A 23,273-nucleotide genomic window follows, 5' to 3' on the forward strand; every position below is an offset into this window, starting at 1 on the left:
GGCTGTTGGTACCCAGGAGAATGAAAGAAAAGTCAGGAAGCCGAGTAAGCGAAGAGAGACGTGTACGACAAAATCGTCGGGAATCGAACCAGCAACCTCTCGATTGAAAATCGACTGCACATACCACTGCACCATATGGGACACACACACACACACACACACACACACACACACACACACACACACACACATACACATACACACACACACACACATGTACGCGCACGAGCACCCACCCACCCCCGCACCCACACACATGCACGCACGCACGCACACACACACACACACATCCAAGACTTCCAAACACTGCAACACACTGCAGCACACTGCAGCACACTGCAGCACACTGCAACACACACAGCAACACACTGCAACACACCGCAACACACAGCAGTACAAATACACACATACATGTAGGTGAGCTACTTGAGCATTCGCATCACATCATACACGCCATCAAGGGTAGATAAACAAGAGTGTGCAACTCCCGGATTGGCTGGCCCACCGTGGAAATGTTGTTGGCGTAATCTTTTCTACGACGCACGCGTTGCGAGTCTTTTGGCAAGTTTCGCCTCGTGCACTTGGCCGGGCTTTATATTACAAGGCCAGCGCCCAGCACGTGCTCTCACACTGCTCTGAGGCAAAATGCCCGTGCGCTGTACGACATGCGTCAGGTTTTCAGAAAAAAGGTGACAACAAAAAATTCCGCAGTGGCCGGCCCAGGGTATCTGCAGATTGTGCAGAAGAGATGGGGAGTTGCACACTCTTGTTTATCTACTCTTGGCACCATCCATCTAGCCGTTGCACCCGCCACCAGCAACAGAAGTACACGTAGTTAGCAACACAAACACATTTACTGCAATCGAAACTGGACAAGGAGTCAAAGACAAGGAGGGCGCACACACCACTCCAGGCAAACTCCACGGGTGCAGGCTAATCGCCATCGGCATCAGCACACGAATTTGCAATCCTCTCATGCCAACAGCAGAAACAGCCAAGCACAATCATGTTAACCATAAATGCAAACTGGGTATGGAGTCAAAGTGATGGAACTCCGAATCACGCACATTTTGATGGGGATAGGCCATAGATATAGCATGCGGCGTCACTATTTCCACAAAAAGTGACAAAAGATTGGTCATATTTCCACTGAAATTCGCCCAAAGGGTGTTCGGTAGACCGAAGTGTCCCCGTAACGTCGGTGTCCGGACAACCGATGTATGAGCGTATCGGCATCATACACCGCTAACTAAACTGTATGGTTGTGCTGATTGTAATGGTAATTGGTGTAGTAATACTCTCTACACAGTGTTTGCTTGAGGCGGTGGTGGACGTGGTGTGCATCCATGTAGCAGTGCTGCTGCTGCTGTCATCCACACTGCAAACATGTTCCAGCCACTCATACGGATGACATCATCATTTGGGCCAGTGACATCATCGGCTGGGCCAGTGACATCATCGGTTGGGCCAGTGACATCATCAGGTGGGCCAATGGCATCATAGGTTTGATGGAATGATGGTACGAGGCGAGTCCACACCCGACGGCATTGACCCGAACTGTTTTTGACTCAGACTGGATGGGGCTGCGCACCAAACACAACTTGACTACGACGCCGTAAACGGCCAGCCAAATTGAGAGACGTTCAGTCAAGGAGACATAGCAAAGCACAACAAATTCAATGCAGAGCTGTGCACGTCCGCTGCTGCAAAGGTGGAAACAAGCTCACAGGCAAGCACAGAACCAGGGTTCTAGTCCGATATCAACGCTGCCATTTCACAACGAACAGTGCAAGTCGCAATGGCCATTGGGAGGACGATGGCAAGTGCTTTTAGAGATCTTGTCCAGTGTACACTGAGCTAAGAAGTTGCCAAGCATGACGGGCGCAAACTGTCTGGAGTCTGGTGTACCAAGGGCCGTGCTCCCGGCATGCATTTGCCGATATCATAGCTGCACGCATGCTGTGGCTGATATCATAGCTGCACGCATGCTGTGGCTGACGTCATAGCTGCACACACAAGCTGTGGGCAATGTGATAGCTGCACGTATGCTGTGGATGATGTCATAGCTGCATGCATGCTGTGGCTGATGTCAAAGGTGCACACAGGGTGTGGGTGATATCACAGCTGCATACTATGGATGACATCATAGCTGCGCACATGCTGTGGATAATATCAGAGCTCCAGGTGAACTGTGACCAGCAAGACGTTGAGGGTACAGCTAGCTACATAGGCACATAGCAGCAGAGGATGCCGACGAATTTATCAAAACAAAGCGAGGTCAGACAACCACTAACCCTAGTTGTCGCTCTTTTGACGATTGGGTGAGTCCAGTGCAAGGCAGATGTCGTTTGTGTTTGCCGAGTGCAGATGGTTTGTCAGGGCACCGATGCCAAGCAACCGTCGAGAAAGATTGTGTCAAGATCGGTCCCGAATGCTGCTCTCGCTTCTTCGAAGATCTTGACCGTGATGGAGCAAGGGTGATCTAAACAGACAAGTGACATTATTGATAGGAGTGAGAGTGAGAGAGAGAGAGAGAGAACAGAGAGAAAACGGAGAGAAGAAACAAGAAAGAGAGAGAGAGAGCCACAGTGAGCAGGGGCGTAGCTCGCACATCGACGGTGTGGTGACCATGCATCCCAGCACACCAGTGGTGTAGTGACCATGCATCACCGACAACCTCATAGTTACCATTTTGCCTATTTTGACCTATGACGGCCATGTTCGGGTGTGGGGACAGGATTACACTGACTATACACGAGCCACGAGCCTGGAGAGGCGAGAGGAGCTGGTGTTGCCACAGAAGTGGCAAAACAACATCATAGGCCCTAGAAGTGCTCGAGTACATCCCATCCCACCACCAGCACCCGCACCAACACCACAACCACCATCACACACGCACACGCACATAAATCAGCACAGAAAACGCAGAAATCGGGCAGCTACAGGCCAGCACATGACTTACTGCATCTGCGTGGCGATGGATCAAGATAGTGTATGACATCGTTTGACTGGTCACATCCAATGACCACTATGTAGTGACCTGAAACACACACACACGTGCACGCATGCACACACACACACACACACACACACACACACACACACACACACACACACACAACACACACACACACACACACACACACACAAACACACACACACACGCGCGAACGCATGCAGGCACACACACACACACACACTTAGACACGCCCATTGCGAAGCGATGATAGCGAACAGTTATGTTAGACATAGCAACATGTGCTGGGATTACACCATTCAACAGCTTGCAAGGCTGATGAATTGACCACCACTAATTTTAGCCTGGTATCCACCACACACACGCACGCGCACGCACACACACGCACACACACACACACACATGCATCACACACCCCACCAGTGTGTACAACAGCAGTGGCAACCGATGGTGTTGCGCTGAGTGTGCATTTGTTTTTTTGTTTTTTTACTGGTTCATCTCATGACATATTTCCTCAAATCCCCCACCCACCCACCAAAAGAAATGCAGCAACACGTACATGTACACCAAGACGCTACCTGCTATATATAAAATGGTGTAATAAGTATAATTATACTGGATGACTACAGAGGAGTCCATACTTGCTAACCCAGCCAAAGCAAATCCCTTAGTCACACACCCAGTTTCCCTTAATTTTCTCTATTTCCCTTGTTTTCCTGGTTTTCGCCAATTTCGGCCATTTTCTCTTTTTTGGGGGCAATTTTTGATTATTTTTGCTCATTTTCCGCAATTTTTTGATTCATTCCTAACCCATTGCTAATCGGGGGACCAAAACCTGAGTTTCTTTATTGCCAGATCGCCCCTACATGTGTGATTCTGTGAAATGCAGGGCCGCATGTGCCCTTGTCACACCACAAAACAACCTTCTTTATGAACACTCATGGTTCAGTGCCAATACCGGTAGTTTGAACACTCATGGTTCAGTGCCAATACCGGTAGTTTTTCGATCAAAGTCAAAAAGCCCCGGTATGCCGGTAGTGACCGTAGTTTCCCGGTATAATACCGGGAAAACCGGTATGGTTGGCAAGTATGAGAGTCTTCACACGGTGCAAAGGATACAGGAAAATCCGTGCGACGAAAAACCACCGCACTAACCGTCTGTACGTCTTACAAGGGTACGTACTGTAAGACATGACTATTCAACGAGGAAGCAAATCTAACGTTTTAACGGATGACATTTCTTCGTTATAATAAGATCCATTTAGGCCGTATGGCTTCATATATGTTGTGTTCGGATATGGCGGAATACTGCCGGATCGTTAACATATCTTCTCGTTAACCTATGAATTTTGGACAATCGTTAAATTTGCGACTCGTTATAATAACACGTCTTACAGTACTATCTGAGTTCTGAGTTCTGGGTCTCCAGCCATGGAGATCGTTGCCTGTGAGCTGGAAAACTTGAGCCCAACTCAGTTCGGTGGTGTGACGAAGAAAGCTATTCGCGACAGAGTGATGAAGCTGCTGGAGCTGTTCGCCAAAGGCGACGACTGGAAGAGAAGGATGTAAGTTCCTATACGAACTGGCTTTGCATGCAGCCCAACTCTGTTTGCTCCGTATGCATGTACATGTACATGCATGTCGATCTGATTACTGCTATGTCTGATTCACATGCAAGCAATTTTCAAGCTTCACTTTGTCCATGTTACCAATTCCATGTACTATAACTATGTACTGAAGTAGTAGTTACCAAGCCTCTCTTCCTGTGCGTATGTGTCTGCGCTCGCCCATGCACGTGCACGTGTGTGTGTGTGTGTGTGTGTCACTGTGTGTGCGCGCACCCACGCGCGCGCGCTTCTCCCTCTCCGCTTGCTGTATGTGTTGCATAGGTCTGGTACGAACGAAGATATAACAGAGAAAGAGCAACTGCTGCAAGAGCTGCAAGATATCTACGCTGAGGAAGATACGCCCATGCAGCGACGTGAGGGGGCTACGCAAGCCAAGCACCACCTAGCTGCTGAAGCGCGCGATGACGCATGCCTGACGCTCGGAGAAAAGTCAGACGCTGCCAAAGCTGGCCATGCTGAGCCTAAAGCCAAGCGAAAGCTGCAAGGGATGGAGGTTGTCCTGGATTATCTTGAATCAAAGCACAAGGATGATATCACAATGCGCCGCCAGGAGCTCGAGTTTGAAAAGGAAAAAGCAAAAGCACAGCAGCAGCAAGAAGATGAGAAGTTGAAATTGGAGCAGGAGAAAATGGAGCTGGAGCGGGAGAAATTGGCTGCAGATGAAAGAGAAAGAGAGCACGGCAGAGTGATGGAGCGGGCAGACAGAGCAAGGGGCGACAAGCGTGAGGAAGACATGGCGGGAGAGAGAAGAGCGTTCATGGACGTCATGAAAGCACTGGCCCATAAGCTATCATAGCGCTTGTCAACGCATACACATGCAATACTTCAGCTGTTTTGAACTTATGATGTGAATACAAATCGATGCATATTTATTTTACTGAGTGCGTTGCCGTGTCCGCATCTTGTTTAACAGTGCCAGACTGCAAGTAAAAGGCACACTCACAGGGATCAGGTCATGCTTCCATGTTCACTGCAAGTAGTGAAGAAGGGTAGGTGGCTGCAATCCGAAATATCTGGACGTCTTGTTCCCACCTCTGATTATGGTTCGGCAATTAGTCAGTAGAGCTGTTACTCGGTAGTAGATGCCCACAGGCTGGAGGCGAACTTTCAAGTTCTTCTTGAAGTCCACAAAGGCCCAGTACAGTGAACCTTCTCCAAATGACCATTCCACACACTGCCGCACTGAGCTCATTCGGCCATTGAACAATTGTTGCTGGGGAGCGGCAGCTGCACCGACATATCCCTTCTCGATAACGTTATAGGGGCTTAGCGGATAAGCTGGGTCACCATAGAGTGCGTATGGCGGGCCATGCGGCAGCTGCATATGCTGCTGGAGCTGCGCCAGTAATCCACTTTCACCTAGTACTCCAGGATCGTGACGACTGCCGACAACGGGCCCATACAAAGGCGCAATCAAGCCGTCGGGCGTTGTAACTGCTTGAAATTTAAGTGCATGGACACGTTTGTGTCCATTGTAATACATCCGTTGCTCCTCGCCTGGTCGGCAGATTGGTCTGACTGTACCGTCGATGAAGCCCCAAATCCGTAAGTCGACCTCGAACTTGTTGCGGACGGCCGTATGGTACGACTCTAGGAGTGCTGCTGTGAAGTGCGGCTTGGTGAAAGGGTCCTCAAGAAGCCCCCCCCCCCCCCCCCCAATTTTGCCAAATCCACATCAAGGTTGTGTTGAAAATTCTGCTGAGATCAGGAGAGCTTCTGCCAAACTCATCGGACAGCTCACAAAGGCGACAAGGATAGGCCAGGCGACGCAAGACTACCATCAAACCTTCCAGCCCTGTCCATGCCGTACGTGATGGTCCTACAAACTTCTGCGGCAGGTGGAGAGCTTGATTCAACTCCCTTATTTCCGCACTAGAGAAGCGGAACCTCAGCTCACATGTTTCGTCATCCAACGATCCCAGGCAAATTCGAGGGCCGAGAACATGGCGTTGCGAAAGCTGCCGGTCCTCTTCTGCTGCCATAAGCAATAAAAGAAGTTCCTCATCATCAACATCGCCCTCAGAGTGGGCGAGAAGCAGGATAGCTATAAGGCTATCGTACTCTTCCAAGTCCATGAAGATTAGAATAGTCAACACTGCAACTAGAATTGATAAAAACTTCTTCCTCTAGCCTACATGTGTGCCTACACGTGGGCCGGAGTACACACTTGATTCAAAAAATTGTTCACCACGCGCGCAAACAGCGGAAAAAGTACTCGAAAGGGTCACCATGGTCACGCTACGTTTTTCGTTGAGCACAACAGATTTTCTTTATGAATTTTCATCACTTCCAGACGGCTCAGATTCCGAAAGATCTTTACGAATTTTCGTTATGCACAACCTCTCTAATGTGGTCCGCACACACGTGGGTCGAGATAGATCTTGTTGACTTTGCGAATTGTCGTACTGTAGCGTTGGTCACACGTTGGTCACGCTACAAGCTCAGCATTTGCGTATACGCTCAGCGTACTGTTCATTACGACGTTCGTTCTACCATACAACGGTCGCATGACAGTACGTTGCTGGCGGTGATTATTTTCCATAAATTGTGTTTATTTTATCTTTTCACAATGAGTTCAGAGTTTTACTGCTAGAGACAGTTTTGCCGTCTAGAGAGAGAGAGTGAGAATTGTAGAATAAAGTAACACGTTAGTTAGTTTCGAGTTGTTAGGTTGTTTTGCCTCCAGGCCCGCTACAGTACTACCTGCGCGCGCGATGAGTACGACTTTCACCCTTTTGGGTGGCCCGTGAGCGTCATTTATTACTTCGTCAACATGGCAACAGCCAAGGCCCAAAAGAAAGTGTTCAGTTGACCCTGGAAGGATCCGACGGGTCTGAGATCTGGATCTGGATCCCGATCCTACCAATCGAGCACGCCCTTAGTGTCCTGAGGTCACGCTTAGCATGTTTTTGTCTGGAGCTCAAAGGTAAACTGAGTACGGATTGACTGTACAGCGTGCAATGTGTGTACAATAGGGGTGAAACGAGTACAGTATATTGAATACTCGAGCACTCGCTCGAAAATTTGAAACGAGCGAGTAAGTGTACAAGGTACGTATCGTATGACCTTCAGACAGGACACCACCTCCACAGCACGACTACAAAAGGACGAGTTCATGGGGCGCTCTGGCGGTACTTTACGGTACTTCTAAACTCTCACAAACATGGAAAAACCCATTAACGCAACCAAAAAATCTAACGCAACCAAGTAGCCGCACAAATCTCGCGCGTAAACGCAAATATGATGAGCGGGCTGTTGGATTGCAGGCACAGGTCACACAGGGCACAAGTATACATGCAAGGTGCGCAGCGATTGGTCGATCGGTCGGCTGCCATGACAATGGCTGCACATGAGCAACTCAACTATACCATTAGAACATCTCAGGTACATGCACCGGGGCAGAATTGTTGAGAAGTACAAAAGCGCACAGCTGGCAGGTTGGAAGGGGGAAGGGGAAGTCCCTAGACAGGAACTTCGGCCAAGCGTTAATTTGTGGCTTATATCGCATTGCGACTGGAATGGTCATCATCGTTCGATTCTCTCGCAGTTGTTCAAGTCGTTCGCCTAATACAGTAATACTCGACCCTGTTCTAGGCCAGCACAGTTGAACATACAGTGACCTGGCTTATCCGGTCCTCATTTATCCGGATCCCTCACCATCCGGAAGAAATCGTTGGTTACCGATTTACAGCATATGCCATGCATACATACAGTATGTGTGTTTGATTATCCAGTTCCCTCGCCTATCCGGATATTTTTGTGGAAAACGGACGTGTGCGGTTAAGCGATGTCTGACTGTACCATTACAGTGAAACCTGTCTAAGACGACCGCTCAAGAGACCTTCAAAACATGGTCTCTGCTACCAGGTGGTCTCCTATCCAGGGTCATTTGACAGGAAATAGCATCCCTTGGTCCTGGTTTCAGTGGTCTTCTAGGACAGGTGGTCGTCTAATCCGAACGGTCGCCTTGACATGTTTTACTGTAATTAGTAATTACGATTCACCGTGACCTACTCACCGAGATACGGAGCTGTTGATCTGCTATCGGCAGAGTGTGCACACTCAGATGCCGCACAGTGTTTGCAGGTAAGAAGCATGGCATTGACCAGCACAATAAGAGGTCTGCACTGGTCCAGGTGGGCTACCAAGTCCTCCAGCGGGGGCTCCCTGAATACACACACGCACACGCACACACACTCTCTCACACACACACACACACACACACACTCACACACACACACACACACACACACACACACACACACACACACACACACACCACAAAAAGTACAATTTCAGAGCAGGACAAGGCCTGTGTATCTAGCCCTGCCCCCCCCCCCACACACACACGTGTGCCTTCTACAAGAACTATCTTCGCCTCTCTGCACTGCAAAATCGCCTCCTCTTCCCCAAGACCCAGGCAAGGGCAACTAGAAGCAAAGGAAGCCATAGATCCTGAATTCCGACGTCGAGCTCTTTTTCTTGTTTGTTGTGCATGGACGCCATGCTTCGGGTTTTGTTTCCTGATGTTGAGCTTTCTGCTCCGCCAATTGCTGTCCCGAGTCCAATGCGCAAACGGAAGCATGATGACGAGGAGAATGGTGACAATGCTATTCTGGTAATTTTGTCCAATGTTCCAGGATTCGGTAATCGAAAGAGGCGTTTTTGGCGTGCTCTTCGCAGGCCAGGTCCGCGGAATGAGGACAGCCATCATGCACAGGAACACGATGGGAGTCGCGTGGGATGTAGCTGACTGGGAAAACGATCAATACAAGCTTCATCTGAGAATGAGCAAAGCATCCTCTTGGGCCCTGCATGCCGATATTGGTGGGCATCTGGAGAGAGAAATCACAAACTACCGTCGCCCAGTATATTCTGCAATGCGGCTAGCAAGCACTCTGCACTGGTTATCTCACAACACAGCAATGGCACAACTCGTCCTGATGTTCAGCGTCGGAAAGTCAGCCGCTGCAGCCATCACGCATGATACCGTTAACGTATTAAAGACTGTTTCTACTTCCTGAAAGTAATGAAATTTCCCACCGGCAAGAAATTGTACACAGCGATGAAAGGGTTCCATCACCCAAGATACCGTTGATGTATTTTTTTTAATACAGAACAGCCCTTAAAACGACTGTTCTGCTTCCGAAGGTAATCAAATTTCCCACTGGCAAGAAATTGCGCAAGGCCATGAAAGGGTTCCATCATCCGTGATACCCTACCATGTCACTGAATTCTAGCACAGAAAAGTCTTTAAAAAGACTGCCCCGCTTCTGGAGGTAATCAAATTTCCCACAGGCAAGAAATTGGGGAAGGTCATGAAAGGGCTCCGGGGACTATGTGGCCTTCCTCGTTGTCCTGGCGCAAATGATGGAACATCCATGCGCATCCGCGGGAAGCGCTTGATACACGGCAATGCGTACTGGTGCTACCAACGATATCCTGCAAGAACAAGACTTGCTGCTGTGGTCCTGTGGACCACCGTGGCCATTTTACGTACCTCAAAGTTGGTCGGGTTGGCTCCGTTGGCGATGCAGCCACCTTCCATGCCAGCCACCTTTCAAGAAACATCGCCAGCAGAACATGGCTGACCATCAAGGAACGAGGCCCAACCAACAACGCAATATCAGGCACGTACATTAGTGCGTTTATAGTTCGTAATGCTGCCTTCCCTTTTTCGAACAAAATGATGAAATGCTTCGACGACTGACATGGACCATTGGAGCCACACAAGCGTACCTTCAATGTCCGCTCGAAACACACGACAAGAGTGGTCGAGCAAGCCTTCGGTCGTCTGAAGGGACGTTCCCGCATTCTGGATGGATGCGATCGGCGTATTCCTGTGTTGGCTGCTGACGTCGCCCTCTCCTGCTGTGCCTTGCACAACTTCGGTGAAGCATGGGATTTGACAGGAGGCGATGCATGGAGTATCAGTGATGCTGACTACGAGCCAGGTCCTGGAGATGTGTTTGGCATTGAAACACAGGCTACTTGCACAAGTTTTACGTGAGAAGCTAGCACGCCATGTTCACATGGGTCATCCAATATGACATACAGCAGCTGGAGTTAACATGTTGATAGGTGTACACTGATGCTGCCCCTAACAGTCATTCGCTGTGCTGTTTGGCAAGATTCTGGTGTCGTTATAATGTCTGGTGCATGAGCACGAGTGACTCAGGTTGCATTTGTTCGGTGCCATTCCGCCACCATTCCAAAGTCATTCTGCCGTGTTTCGATTCCGGAGCGTTTGTTTGATGCAATGGACAGCGTTTGTTCGGTGCAATTCCGATTCCGGTCGCGGAATGAAGAGGGCATAATCGATTCTGGCGATTCCTAAGAAAAAGTGGAATGAGTTCTCATTCCGAGCGGAATGAAAATGTGCGGAGGGGCTTCGTGAAGTTCGTCGTTGCTGCATACCTCCCCAACAAAACTTCAAACGCGATTATCGGTATACAGAAATATTGGCGGACATCGTCCAGGGTATAGGCTGGTACTGTAACCTCGGGGACGGCATAGTAACTTGTTCGTGGTATTTTGACCCTTCGCTGCCTGAGAAAGTGTTCGCCCGGGATCGTTGATGAACTGGAAATATGCCCTCGCACCTCAGCTCTTCATCGTCGTCGAGCAGGGCCTCTAGAATCACAAAGAGGCGGGCCAGAACAAATTGACCCAAAGAGGCACCGAGCCTGCCACTTCACTTCGTCTTACAACAGTGCCTCGTCTCTGTCAAATAAACACGAGAGCTAGAGACGTTTCTGTGACTGGTACGAGGTCGTATAGCATGATGAAGTAGCGGCCAAACGCCGCCTGCAGGCACCCTAGTTACGATCGCTCGTTGATCTACGCCGTGTTTGGCCGCTCATTCATCATGACTGTCGTAGGGACATGCAGAAACTTACGGAAGCATATAGCAACTACCAGGACTGGCATGTAGTAGTCTTCGCAAGGCTGCAATTTGTGCAAACAACAGGCAATACGTTTCCAGAGTGGCGCAAAACTTTTGCCAGGTTCTCGAATCCATGCCAGCGCGTTTGTTTGCTACTCCAAGAGTAGATAAACAAGAGTGTGCAACTCGCGGATGGGTTGGCCCACGGCGGAATTTTTTGTTGACGTAATCTTTTCGACGACGCACGCGCTGCGAGCCTTTTGGAGAGTTTTCCCTCGTGCACTTGGCTGGGCTTTACACTACAAGGTCGGTGCCCAGCACGTGCTCTCACACTGCTCTGCGGCAAAGCCGCGTTTCTCTGAAAAAAGGTGACGTAAACAAAAAATTCCGCCGTGGGCGCGGGGTATCTGCAGATTGTGCAGGAGAGATCCGGAGTTGCACACTCTTGTTTATCTACTCTTGGCTACGCTCATTCCGATTCCACGATGGGTACCGACGTCATTCCATGCCCATTCGGGAATGACCGAACAAATGCAACCTCAGTGTTCCTTGAGCCATGTGCCTACTCGTAGATCCAGACAATTGGCCAATCACAACTCTCCATGCGAATCACTTGGAAGCAAAGAGTGTTATTTGCATACTGGAATACCGTAAAAGTCCGTACATAAGTACCTGCCCGAAATAAATACCCCTTTCATCTTTCTGACCCTGTTTGTTGAAGTCAAATCAAGTCAAACCCGATAAACATACTGCCCGAAATGAGTACAGTTCGCACATGCAGCGCTTAGCGTGTACATCATTATGAAAAAGGACTTCTCCACTACACACAAGTCAGGTTCGAAAGTTAGTTCTCCCCTGATAATTAGTACCCCGCCAGACAGTTAGTACCCCGCCCGAAAGTTAGTAACCCGCCCGAAAGTTAGTACGGGTGTGACCACTAAATTCGTAAGTAGGGACTTACTTATTTGTAACATGGAAAAATGTGGGTACAAGTTATGCGATCGAGTCCACCAACTGAACCAGATTTTGAACAGTCAGACGTGCACAATCTAGCACAAAACTGACAAAGAGGAGTACTGAGACATTCCGCGGCATAAAAGTCAGAAGTCAGAAAATCTGGTTTAGTTGGTGGACTCGATCGCATAAATTGTGCCCATATTTTTCCATGTTACAATTTTTCCTTGGCTCACCATCTGAGTACTTGCTTATTTACGAAATGTTACGGCAGTTACTTTCTCTCAAAACGGGAGCATTCCACACCCAGAACCCATATTTTTGTTATGAATAGACTGTAATAAAAACACCAGGGAGAAAACTGAACCCTACCTTTGTGATACTTGCAGGCCGAGCTCGTTCACCCGATCAAACAGCTTGTTGATTCGGGCAGTGTCATCCACAAAGCTCTTTGCGTAGTAGTCCTGGGAAAGAACACACATAGCATGTGCATGCAGAATTGTTATTTTGAAAAGTTGTACCTAAGGGGTCGTCGCAAAAGTTTTCTGTCGTCCCTGAAACGAACATCGTTCATTTCGTACTCGGACCCCCTCCCCTCCCTCTGAAACGAACACAGCTTGCTATGCTGGACGACGAAAATCGCATGCATGTGCATGTCGTATGTACAGTATCGGTCGACTTGCGATTTTGGCTCGCACCCCTCCCCCCCCCCCCCCCCCCCAAATGAATCATGTTCGTTTCAGGGACGACAAAAAACTTTTGCGACGACCCCTAAATCAAAACTTCCCGCGGAAAATCGATGTTTCTCGTATGAACTTTGTACGCGAAAAATCTTTCTGCACCCGATGATGCAAAATCTCCATACGAAACATGGTTCGTATGAAAGCCAGTCCACATGGATTCTCCGTGCCGAAAAATCGTATGGAGCACGCCTCGAAAAAATCCGTAGCGCCGTACGGATTTTGGCACGGAAAATCGTACCCCGGAACCTCTCTAATAGGGTGACTGAGAGAGAATGGCTGATCATGTGTAACCATGTCATTATGTATATATATAGAGAGAGAGAGAGAGAGACAGACAGACAGACAGAGATGTAGAATAAAAAGAAGAACGACATGGAGATGCACATAAAGAAACAGACGGGCATGCAGACAGGCAGACACATGCACATACACACACACACGTGCACACACACACACACACACCTCCTTTCCGAGCTCCGGGTTGACACAAATGCTGCTGGTGTGATAGCGATTTCTCACACTATTCAGGTGCAGTAGATAGCATAGCTCAACAGTCCATGTACTGCATAGGGAGGCACACATTCACACACATACACATACACGTACACGTATACATAAGCGCACATGCAGGCATGCACACATATGTACATATGTACGCATGTACACACATATCAGGGGCGTCACCGGACCCCTTCACAGGGGGTGCACAGGAATTTTGCACAGGAACACACGAAAAAGTTCGCTGATAGTGAGCTGGCCAGACGCTTTCCTTTTTCGAGAAGACGACATTGTGAGAGGAAACAGCTCCAAAGACTCTATCAGGATTCCACCTGTACAAGGCCAAAGGATGCAGCGCTGCGCACACGTGCACGCGCGTAGTAGGTAAGTACTAAATTAGTAGCACTACAATCGGTCGTGTACATGCACTCGCTACATGCACTCGCTACCTGCACACACGCGATCGCGGCAGGCAAGTACAACTAGTTTTAGTGCATGCAGTTTATTAGTAGATTCTACCAGCACTACACTTTTCATAACCAGGAGTTCGCAAAAAAAGAGTCGAATTTTTACGGGGGGGGGGGGGGGGGGTGCACGTGCCCCCGTGCCCATCACGGGTGACGCCCCTGCATATACACACATGCACGCGCACACATTAACATATGTGCACATTCGCATAAACGCACATGCAGGCATGCACACATATGTGCGCATGACAAGGCCCCCAGTGGCCGCCGTGCATTTTCATTCCGCTCGGAATGAGCAGTCATTCCACTTTTTCTTTGGAATCGCCGAAATCGATTCTGCCCCATACATTCCGCGGCCGGAATCGAAATTGCACCGAATAAACGCTGGCGTGTGCATCAAACAAACGCACCGGAACCAAAACACGGCAGAATGACTTTGGAATGGCGCCAGAATGACACCGAACAAACGCAACCTGAGTATAGCGCGGAACACAAATCGATTTTTTTTTAATTTTATCGGTAGACGCACTTGTGCATAACCCTATTGTGTATCTCATAGTTTTAAAGTATGATTTGTCAACGATGCAGGCAGGCAAAGTGGGTTGGTCCAAGACCATGATTGAGAAACAAGAGGTACATGTACCAGGTTCAAGTCCTGCTTGGAAGCGGAAGAATTTTTTCCAGCCGTGCTGCTACCCACAGTGAATTGGGAACACGTGGCCTGGCACGAGGAAAACATGGATGTGGCAAATTAAATGGGATTTTGACCTTTGGCCTGTGGTTGGTCGATCTGATCTATCCTCCCCCACCGTTTAGGAGCCGCATCTGATGCCTCATCATGGGGTGGTGGTGTCCCACAGAAGCGGAAAGGTGGTTCTTGACCTGTTCGGCACGCGAATCATCCAATATATTTTTGTTGTTGTCAAGGATACCTTATACTGCACTGCTTCACTGCATAAGCATTGGTCATACCAAGAGTACATGAAAACCAGAGTGTGCAGCTTGGGGCATTTTCTACTATGGGTGTCTGTCACGGCGGAATTCCGTGATTACATCATATATGGCGCAGATTTGAGGCGGGGATGTGGCGTAGTGTGTACAACTGAGCTGCAGTTGTGCAGAAAGAGACCTGCTTGAATCCTGCTTGTATACACTACATCACTAAAATCAGGGGCGTAGGAAGCAGTTAAATATTGGTGCGGCGAAATTATAAGAGTGGGGTGAGGGGGTCCTCCCCCGGGAATTTTTTTAAAATTGGGCCTAAAAGGCCATATTTTAATGCTACAGAATAATATGAGAAATAAGAATATGCATGAACGATCTTGGTTCTGTCCTAGATCGTATATACATGCATTCATTGTTTCGTCTCATCATCATGGAGCAGCTTATGCGAAGGCTAGCCAAGCTTGCTTGGCGATGCCAACGCGGAAAAGCCTATAACGAGAGAGATTGGAAGCTCAGGGCCCTACGCTATGCTTTTTTGCCTTGATGATCTAGACAAAAAAAAGCATAGGGATGTTATAAATTCTTTAAAAAATTCCTTTTTTTTAAGACATAACCTGGGATTCGAACCCGCACTATCGCGCCCTGCATGCATCCCCCGATACACTTCGCATACATACTAATTCTTCCAAGTTGCTTCACATTATGATCTTGCATTTGAAAGCCCGATTTGAATATGCATTGTGGCCAGCCATCTTTGATGGTACGGTACGGTAGGGATAGGTACGGGACAGGTACGATCGAGGGTAATACGACACCGTCTCCCGTACCGTACCATCAAACACAGCTGGCCACATACAGCTGCCCGCAATATTCAAAGAGGGCTTTCAAACGCAAGATCATAACGTGAAGCAACTTGGAAGAATGGGTATGAATGCGAAGTGTATGGGGGAATGCATGTCGGGCGATAGTGCGGGTTCGAATCCCAGGATATGCCTGAAAAAATAGGAGAATTGAAAAATTTATAACATCCCTATGATTTTTTGCCGTCAGATACGGGATAGCACCAGGCGTGACACAAACAAACAAACACACAAACAAATACCAAATTAAAGCTGTGTGGACCCTGGCTAGCGCCAGACGTTACTGAAGTAACGTCTTCTGCATAGCTACGGGAATAATATAATATGCATGCTGATGATACACCGCATTGTCGATGTAAAACATGGTACCTGTACAAGAGTCGACAAGCCATCAACAAGGTTGAAATGTAAAAAAATTAAATAAAGAATTCGAAAATTATTGGTCCGGCGACCGCCGGGCCTGCCGGACCGGTTCCTACGCCCGTGAAAATGATGTAATCACGGAATTCCGCCGTGACAGCAGCCCATCCGAGCTGCACACTCTTGTTTTCATGTACTCTTGGTCATACGGAGCACAGGAACTCTGTACACATCTGCTTGGAGACCAGCACAAGCAGTGCACACTGCAGAGTTCATCAAGGCATCATTACTGTAAGTCGACAAATTTTCGGCCCATTCAAATTTCGGCCTCCCAGGGCTAAAACCCATTTCGGCCGCTTCAAATTTTCAGCCTGTTTTGCTGCCGCCTGTATGCACTGTCACATTGAACCTTGCAAAACAAAATTTTGGCTGCAACAAATTTTCGGCCAAACTTGACCAGGCCGAATATAGCCGAAAATAATCAATATCATGCGCCAAATATTTGTAGACTTACAGTACGCCATCATAGCCTACCCATAGCCTACCCATAGCCTACCCATAGCCTACCCATAGCCTACCCATAGCCTACCCATAGCCTACCCATAGCCTACCCATAGCCTACCCATAGCCTACCCATAGCCTACCCATAGCCTACCCATAGCCTACCTGTTAGCCTACCCATAGCCTACCCATAGCCTACCCATAGCCTACCCATAGCCTACCCATAGCCTACCCATAGCCTACCCATAGCCTACCCATAGCCTACCCATAGCCTACCCATAGCCTACCCATAGCCTACCCATAGCCTACCCATAGCCTACCCATAGCCTACCCATAGCCTACCCATAGCCTACCCATAGCCTACCTCTTGGTCATGCCAATGTCGAAACTCTGCACCTTCAGCGTCTTCAGGCTAACATCCTGACCGTAGTAACTGAGCATGCACATGCACATGCACACACACACACACACACACACACATACACACATACACATGCACACACATACACACTCACACACAAACACAACCAAACACACACACACACACACACACAAACACAACCAAACTCACACACAAACACAACCAAACACACACACAAACACAACCAAACACACACACAAACACAACCAAACACACACACACACACACACACACACACACACACTCATACACATGCACACACGCACACAAGGAAAATGAGAGACGCAGAGAAACCAACACGAGCTATCCAGGGGAAGCCAGAGGCCACGACAGTACTGCATTCAGTACATGCACTGAGCAAAATAGTAGAAAATACTAGAACTGTTTAGAATACACCACTTTGCCACTTCTCTCCATTCCATCACTGGAGTGCCCATAGAAATTCTGCCAGCATGGACAATTGGACATGCTCTGAGAATGCAACAGAAAGAAGCAAATAATGTCACAAGCCTACTTGTACCGCAAAGGAAAGCAGGTACGTGATGATGCTTGGCGCTAACGATAATCGGCGATACTGACTCGCACTGCTGCCCCTGGTGCTCACGAGGAGGTGTTTGTCGCGCTGGAAACGCACCACACCAGTAAGTCGATATCCCTAGGTGATGTTGTTCATGTTGGGGGCTGGCAGCGTGAATCTCATACCCATTGTAGTACTAAGCTTATACCTGTGCATTTGCTGTTGCAATGTTACAGCACCGTGCACTTGAATGCTGCAGCACCGTGCACTTGAATGCTGCAGCACCGTGCACTTGAATGTTACAGCACCGTGCACTTGAATGCTGCAGGACTACGCACTTGAATGCTATAGGACTATGCACTTGAATGCTATAGGACTATGCACTTGAATGCTATAGGACTATGCACTTGAATGCTATAGGACTATGCACTTGAATGCTATAGGACTATGCACTTGAATGCTGCATGTATACCACGCTAGCTGGAAAGATCGTCACACGACACACTACCGCCACTACTGCCACTACCGCCACTACCGCCACTACCGCCACTACCGCCACTACCGCCACTACCGCCACTACTGCCACTACTGCGTGTCTACTCGACTGACAACAGGAGTTGAGATTAGTACTTTGTGATGTACTTTCCTCAGGGCATACCCATACAAAAGGGTTGTATGCCCAGCAGCACATGTAGGGGTGATTATATTTTAGTGGGACTCTTTGCTCTGTCGTCTTGTACAGCTTGGAGATGCGCTTAGCCCAAGCTTTAGGCATGGGGTTGCTTCCACCCATCTCATAATTATTATAATTATGGATCAATCCTGTGAACCAAATAGTTTGGTTACAATCCCACCTACCTCACTCCACGCACACAGACACACACGCACGCACGCCCCCCCCCCACACACACACACAGACACACACACACACGCGCCCACGCACACACACACACGCACAGACACACACACACACACACACACACACACACACACACACACACACACACACACTACTACTACTACTACTATGTACAGCTACCCTATCGGGCCACGCCGCTCCCAGAAGCGGGAGACAACGACAAGAAGAGAGAAGAGAAGAGAGAGAAATCGCAAAGTCAACAATATTTGGCATGGCGTTGCAAGTCCTGTGGCCTTGAGAACCGTCTTTCACACACACACACACACACACACACACACACACACACACACACACACACACACATACAGGCAGAGGTGCCAGTCAATGATGACATCCTTACCGGAGAGCCATGGCACAGCATGCAATTCCACAGTCCCAGTTCTCTGTCTGCTTCAACAATGACATGTCGAGAAGGACACCGCTGCTACTGCTGTCTTCGCCTTCACTCCCTTTGCCATCGACAACTGGAAACGGCACAGTACAGTGGAAAGAGAACAACGTGATGACCAGAAAATTCGGAGACAAAAAGCGGATGTGTGCATCCCCTAATTTTTTGCCTTGGGTCAGTATGTGTATGTTTGTGCCATATGGCGCAGAGGTTGAAATGTTCGGTGTCCTTTGTGAAGCCAAAATCAAATGTGGTGTGTTCTTTCCGCAAGGACGACGTATAAATAAGTACCTGGTAAATCCGCAACGGCTCGATTTTGGCCCCAGGTCGAGCGGAGAGTTTGGACAAAGCTGTTGTTTCCAACTCGCCATTGCCGGTTGGTTCTGCATATCTGACCATGACAATGTGCCATGGGCCAATCAGGACCCACCTAGCTATGTGCCATGGGCCAATCAGGACCCAGCTAGCTATGTGCCATGGGCCAATCAGGACCCAGCTAGCTATGTGCCATGGGCCAATCAGGACCCAGCTAGCTACCGTATATTCTCTATTATAAGCGCCGTGCTTATATTTTTCAACACCCCTCTACCCCGTGCTTATATTGGAGACCGCGCTTATATTGAAGACCGTGCTTATATTGGAGACCGCGCTTATATTGAAGACCGTGCTTATATTTTTTCAACCAATGCATTCATACAGAGCGAGAAGAAATACATGCTAGATATCATGCATGCAGCATTGATTTCCACCAAGACCGTGCTAGTAATAGAGACTGTGCTTATAATGTTTCGAAAGGTGCTCACAGTGTGCTAGTATTAGAGACTGTGCTAGTAATGGAGACCTGTGCTTATAATAGAGAATATACGGTATGTGCCATGGGCCAATCAGGACCCAGCTAGCTATGTGCCATGGGCCAATCAGGATCCAGCTAGCTGTGTGCCATGGGCCAACCAGGATCCAGCTAGCTGTGTGCCATGGGCCAATCAGGATCCAGCTGCTGTGTGCCATGGGCCAATCAGGATCCAGCTAGCTGTGTGACATGGGCCAACCAGGATCCAGCTAGCTGTGTGCCATGGGCCAATCAGGATCCAGCTAGCTGTGTACCATGGGCCAATCAGGACCCAGCTAGGGACCCGGCAAATATGCCGGCACTAAATCAAGCATTTTAGGGTGCGAAAATCACATCAGCATTATCAGCGATTTCGCGGGAATAATGGGCGGGACGTGATGGGGAAATTCTTTCTCAATTTTTTTCTTCTTTTTTTTACGTAAACTAATTTTTCAAATTCTCCACCAGAGTTCTTTTGGTTGACGACTATGGCGGATGCGGAAAGTGAAGTACTTGACGTTTGTCAAGTGGATAGTGATCATAACTTAGTACAGTCAGACCACGCATAACCGCACACATCCGTTTTCCAGAAAAATATCCGGATAGGCGAGGGAACCGGATAATCGAACACACATACTGTATGTGTGCATGGCATATGCTGTAAATTGGTAACCACCGTTTTTCTACCGGATGGCGAGGGATCCCGGGATAAACGAGGACCGGATAAGCGAGGTCTGACTGTACAGCTGAAAGTGAAAAACATGAGGAAAGCAAGAAGGTCGTTTCTCTGCTGGACAAGCTGAAGCCTGCAAAGCCATTTGAATTTGTGACTCCAACCCAGAGAGTTCGCGGGTGTAGTGAGGAGTGTCTTTGTATTTCGTCGGGCCGCCTGTTCTGCAATGGTGGCCGAGAGGAAGTACAATGTAGGGCTGAAGAGGAATGTGATTCACATGCACGTCAATTCAACGGAGCACAAGGAGAGGAAAGCTCAATTGCCTAAGCTGAAAGTTCGCCAGAAGAACATTGCCGCCAGCTTGCAGCCAGGTGTACAATGCGTCAACCCATTTGTTTCACCGGGGGAGATTCTTCCTGCTGATCAGCAAGTTTTCCAGGTGAAAGTTGTTGAGACGTTTATGTTATGTCATCTGGTGTACCATTGAACAAACAGGACATATTCAAGCCCCTCCTCCAAACTTTGGAAAAAAGCATTGCACTGGTAATAAAAACTAAACAGGTGAGAAATGATAAGAAATTCAGCAAGTGCAATGTGACAATGTACATGTATGTGCAAGTGTGTGCGAGTGCGAATTTACTGGAAGAGTGTAAGTGCGGTGACATTTTCTTTTTGTTTACAAAAGATTGGGATCACGAATTCAAGTGTATAAATCCTATTGTAGTTTCATTATTCCCTTCAGTCACGAATTCCATTGATAATCGTGACGAGAAAACGATCTGGAACACTTTATTCGTCGCTATGGTTGTGATTGTGATATGAGTGTGCGCAGGGTATATTCTAGGACGAATTTCCAACCGGTTACGGTCCAATGAAGAGTTGGGGGGTCGGGCCCCCCCCCCGCGGAATTTTTTTTCAAAATACAACCCAAATATGGCACTCGACAGCAATTTAACAGATTTCTTGGTGCTGGAGTGTAGCAAAGATATAAGCAGCTCCATTCACCCACAGAAAAGTACGGGCGGTTGGAACTGATTTGTAACTTTTCAACCGGTCGCCAACAATTTCAACCGGTCGAAAACCGGTTGGGGCGGTTCTAGAAAATTCCCTGTGTGCATATACCGTATTATCTCTAATATAAGCACGGTCTTTTATTTTTTCAATGTACCTCCGACCAGTGCTATTAATGGAGACGTTCCTTTATTGGAGACTGTTCCATTATTATTTCAACCTCATTTCAGAGGCATGTTCCCATGCCAAATTCATGTCAGATACACACATTTCAGGTTTTTTTCGCCGGTACAGATAATGAATTTACACAGTGTGCTTATAATGGAGACTGAGCACTTTATTTTTTGAATGCCGCCCCAAGGTGTTCTATTATTGGAGACGTGCTATTATTGGAGACTGTGCTTATATTAGAGATAATACGGTACATGTAGTTTTATCAAGAGTACATAAACCAGAGTGTGCAACTGTGCATGTCAGATCTGAAACAGCGCAGTTCGTGCACTACGTCACCCTGATGAGGTCAGCCAAGCCGCGACTTGCGTACAGCTCAAAATTTCTTGTTTCATAGCCCGGAAATCAGTCAAATTTGCTTGATTTTAGACGTCCTGTTTCAGGATTTCGGTGTTTTGTGTGACTGTGTATCCACCGACAAGTTAAGTCAGGCAATCCGTTTCAAAAAACCGAAATCAGGACAAACTCAGCGACCTGCACCACCGCGACTGGTTATGCAACTTTTCACCGTACCTGTGGCTTACCATGCCGTCAGAAATGACGTACTGCACGAATTACGCTCCCACAGGAACCATCCCGAGTTGCACACTCTGGTTTATGTACTCTTGGTTTTATTCATTGCATTATTAAGATTATTGTCTCCACGTCGCCTTTTTTTTAATTCTATTTCCATTGGGACTGACCAAAGGCATCATCACGACATCAGAACTGATGAATGTTTAGAATATTTGTGACACAGGGCATGGCCAAGTGGACCTCAATTTGCAAACCTCCTCAACTTTTAGTTTACTCTCGCCCTGCATGGATGATAACGTCCACACAAAATACACGTGCAGCCATGTCACCAGAGAATCACTCTCACCATTCGCTGCTCTCGACCTCTCTGGCTTGTCCTCGGCCATCGCGAGTGTTGAACCACGCAATGTGGCATGCAAGTAGGACAGGGCACACTTTCAAGAGTATCACTATCACAGCACTCTGCGCAAATCCGGAAGATTTTAGAATGACGAAAACGAGACCAGGAAAAAGTACCACTCTAGCTCTCCTACAATGCGTAGTAGTTGTCAAACAAAATTTAATGTTTTACGTTTCCACTTGCACAGTCCAGTAAAGTCTCTCAGATCATTCAAACTCTGTCAATAAATTATTCGGCCACTGTTTCCTGACAGCTGAAAGCCAGAGAAAGATTGCGACCAGCGTATTACTATTACTGTCCTTTACTTTACACATGCGACTTTGCTCGTGCAGATGTTCTTCAAATACTCCCAAGGAGAACGAAGAAGAGCATGTCGTCTTACTCGTGCTGATGGAGGAAAAATTCATAAACAACAACCTGACTCCTGCTGACGACTCGACTGGCAGTTCGAAACAGGGAGTAGTACATATATGGTATTGTACTACTCCCTGGTTCGAAACTTGGATTGGGGAAATCCCCACTCCAGGGCAAGGATGACCAGGGAGTCGT

The 23,273-nt window shown here is 48.1% G+C and overlaps 1 protein-coding gene across 2 annotated transcripts; it reads right to left on the reverse strand.

Moving 5' to 3' along the window:
- Positions 1 to 880: 880 nt before the first annotated feature.
- On the reverse strand, positions 881 to 23,146 carry LOC135819240 (protein GUCD1-like). 2 transcript variants are annotated; one of them, XM_065332409.1, is made up of 8 exons: positions 22,671 to 23,146; positions 19,017 to 19,140; positions 17,184 to 17,252; positions 13,651 to 13,750; positions 12,818 to 12,909; positions 8,624 to 8,772; positions 2,963 to 3,040; positions 881 to 2,482 (listed from the first exon to the last, which is right to left on the reverse strand). In XM_065332409.1, exons 1-8 carry the CDS (start codon positions 22,708 to 22,710, stop codon positions 2,376 to 2,378), a joined length of 759 nt encoding a protein of 252 aa, XP_065188481.1. In that variant the 5' UTR covers positions 22,711 to 23,146; the 3' UTR covers positions 881 to 2,375. The 2 variants fall into 2 exon arrangements, with proteins under 2 accessions (XP_065188481.1, XP_065188482.1); XM_065332410.1 differs by lacking the exon at positions 17,184 to 17,252.
- Positions 23,147 to 23,273: the final 127 nt, after the last annotated feature.

This window comes from Sycon ciliatum, chromosome 6 (genome assembly GCF_964019385.1).
Source record: "Sycon ciliatum chromosome 6, ocSycCili1.1, whole genome shotgun sequence".
Lineage (NCBI taxonomy): Eukaryota > Metazoa > Porifera > Calcarea > Leucosolenida > Sycettidae > Sycon > Sycon ciliatum.

Coding starts and splice junctions, on each gene's coding strand:
- LOC135819240 (XM_065332409.1), bottom strand. CDS start 22,710: ATGGCCGAGGACAAGCCAGAGAGGTCGAGAGCAGCGAATG. Junction 3,041..8,623: donor ATCAACAGCTCCGTATCTCG/GTGAGTAGGTCA, acceptor TGTGTGTTTCAG/GTCACTACATAGTGGTCATT. Junction 2,483..2,962: donor TCCATCGCCACGCAGATGCA/GTAAGTCATGTG, acceptor TTGTCTGTTTAG/ATCACCCTTGCTCCATCACG.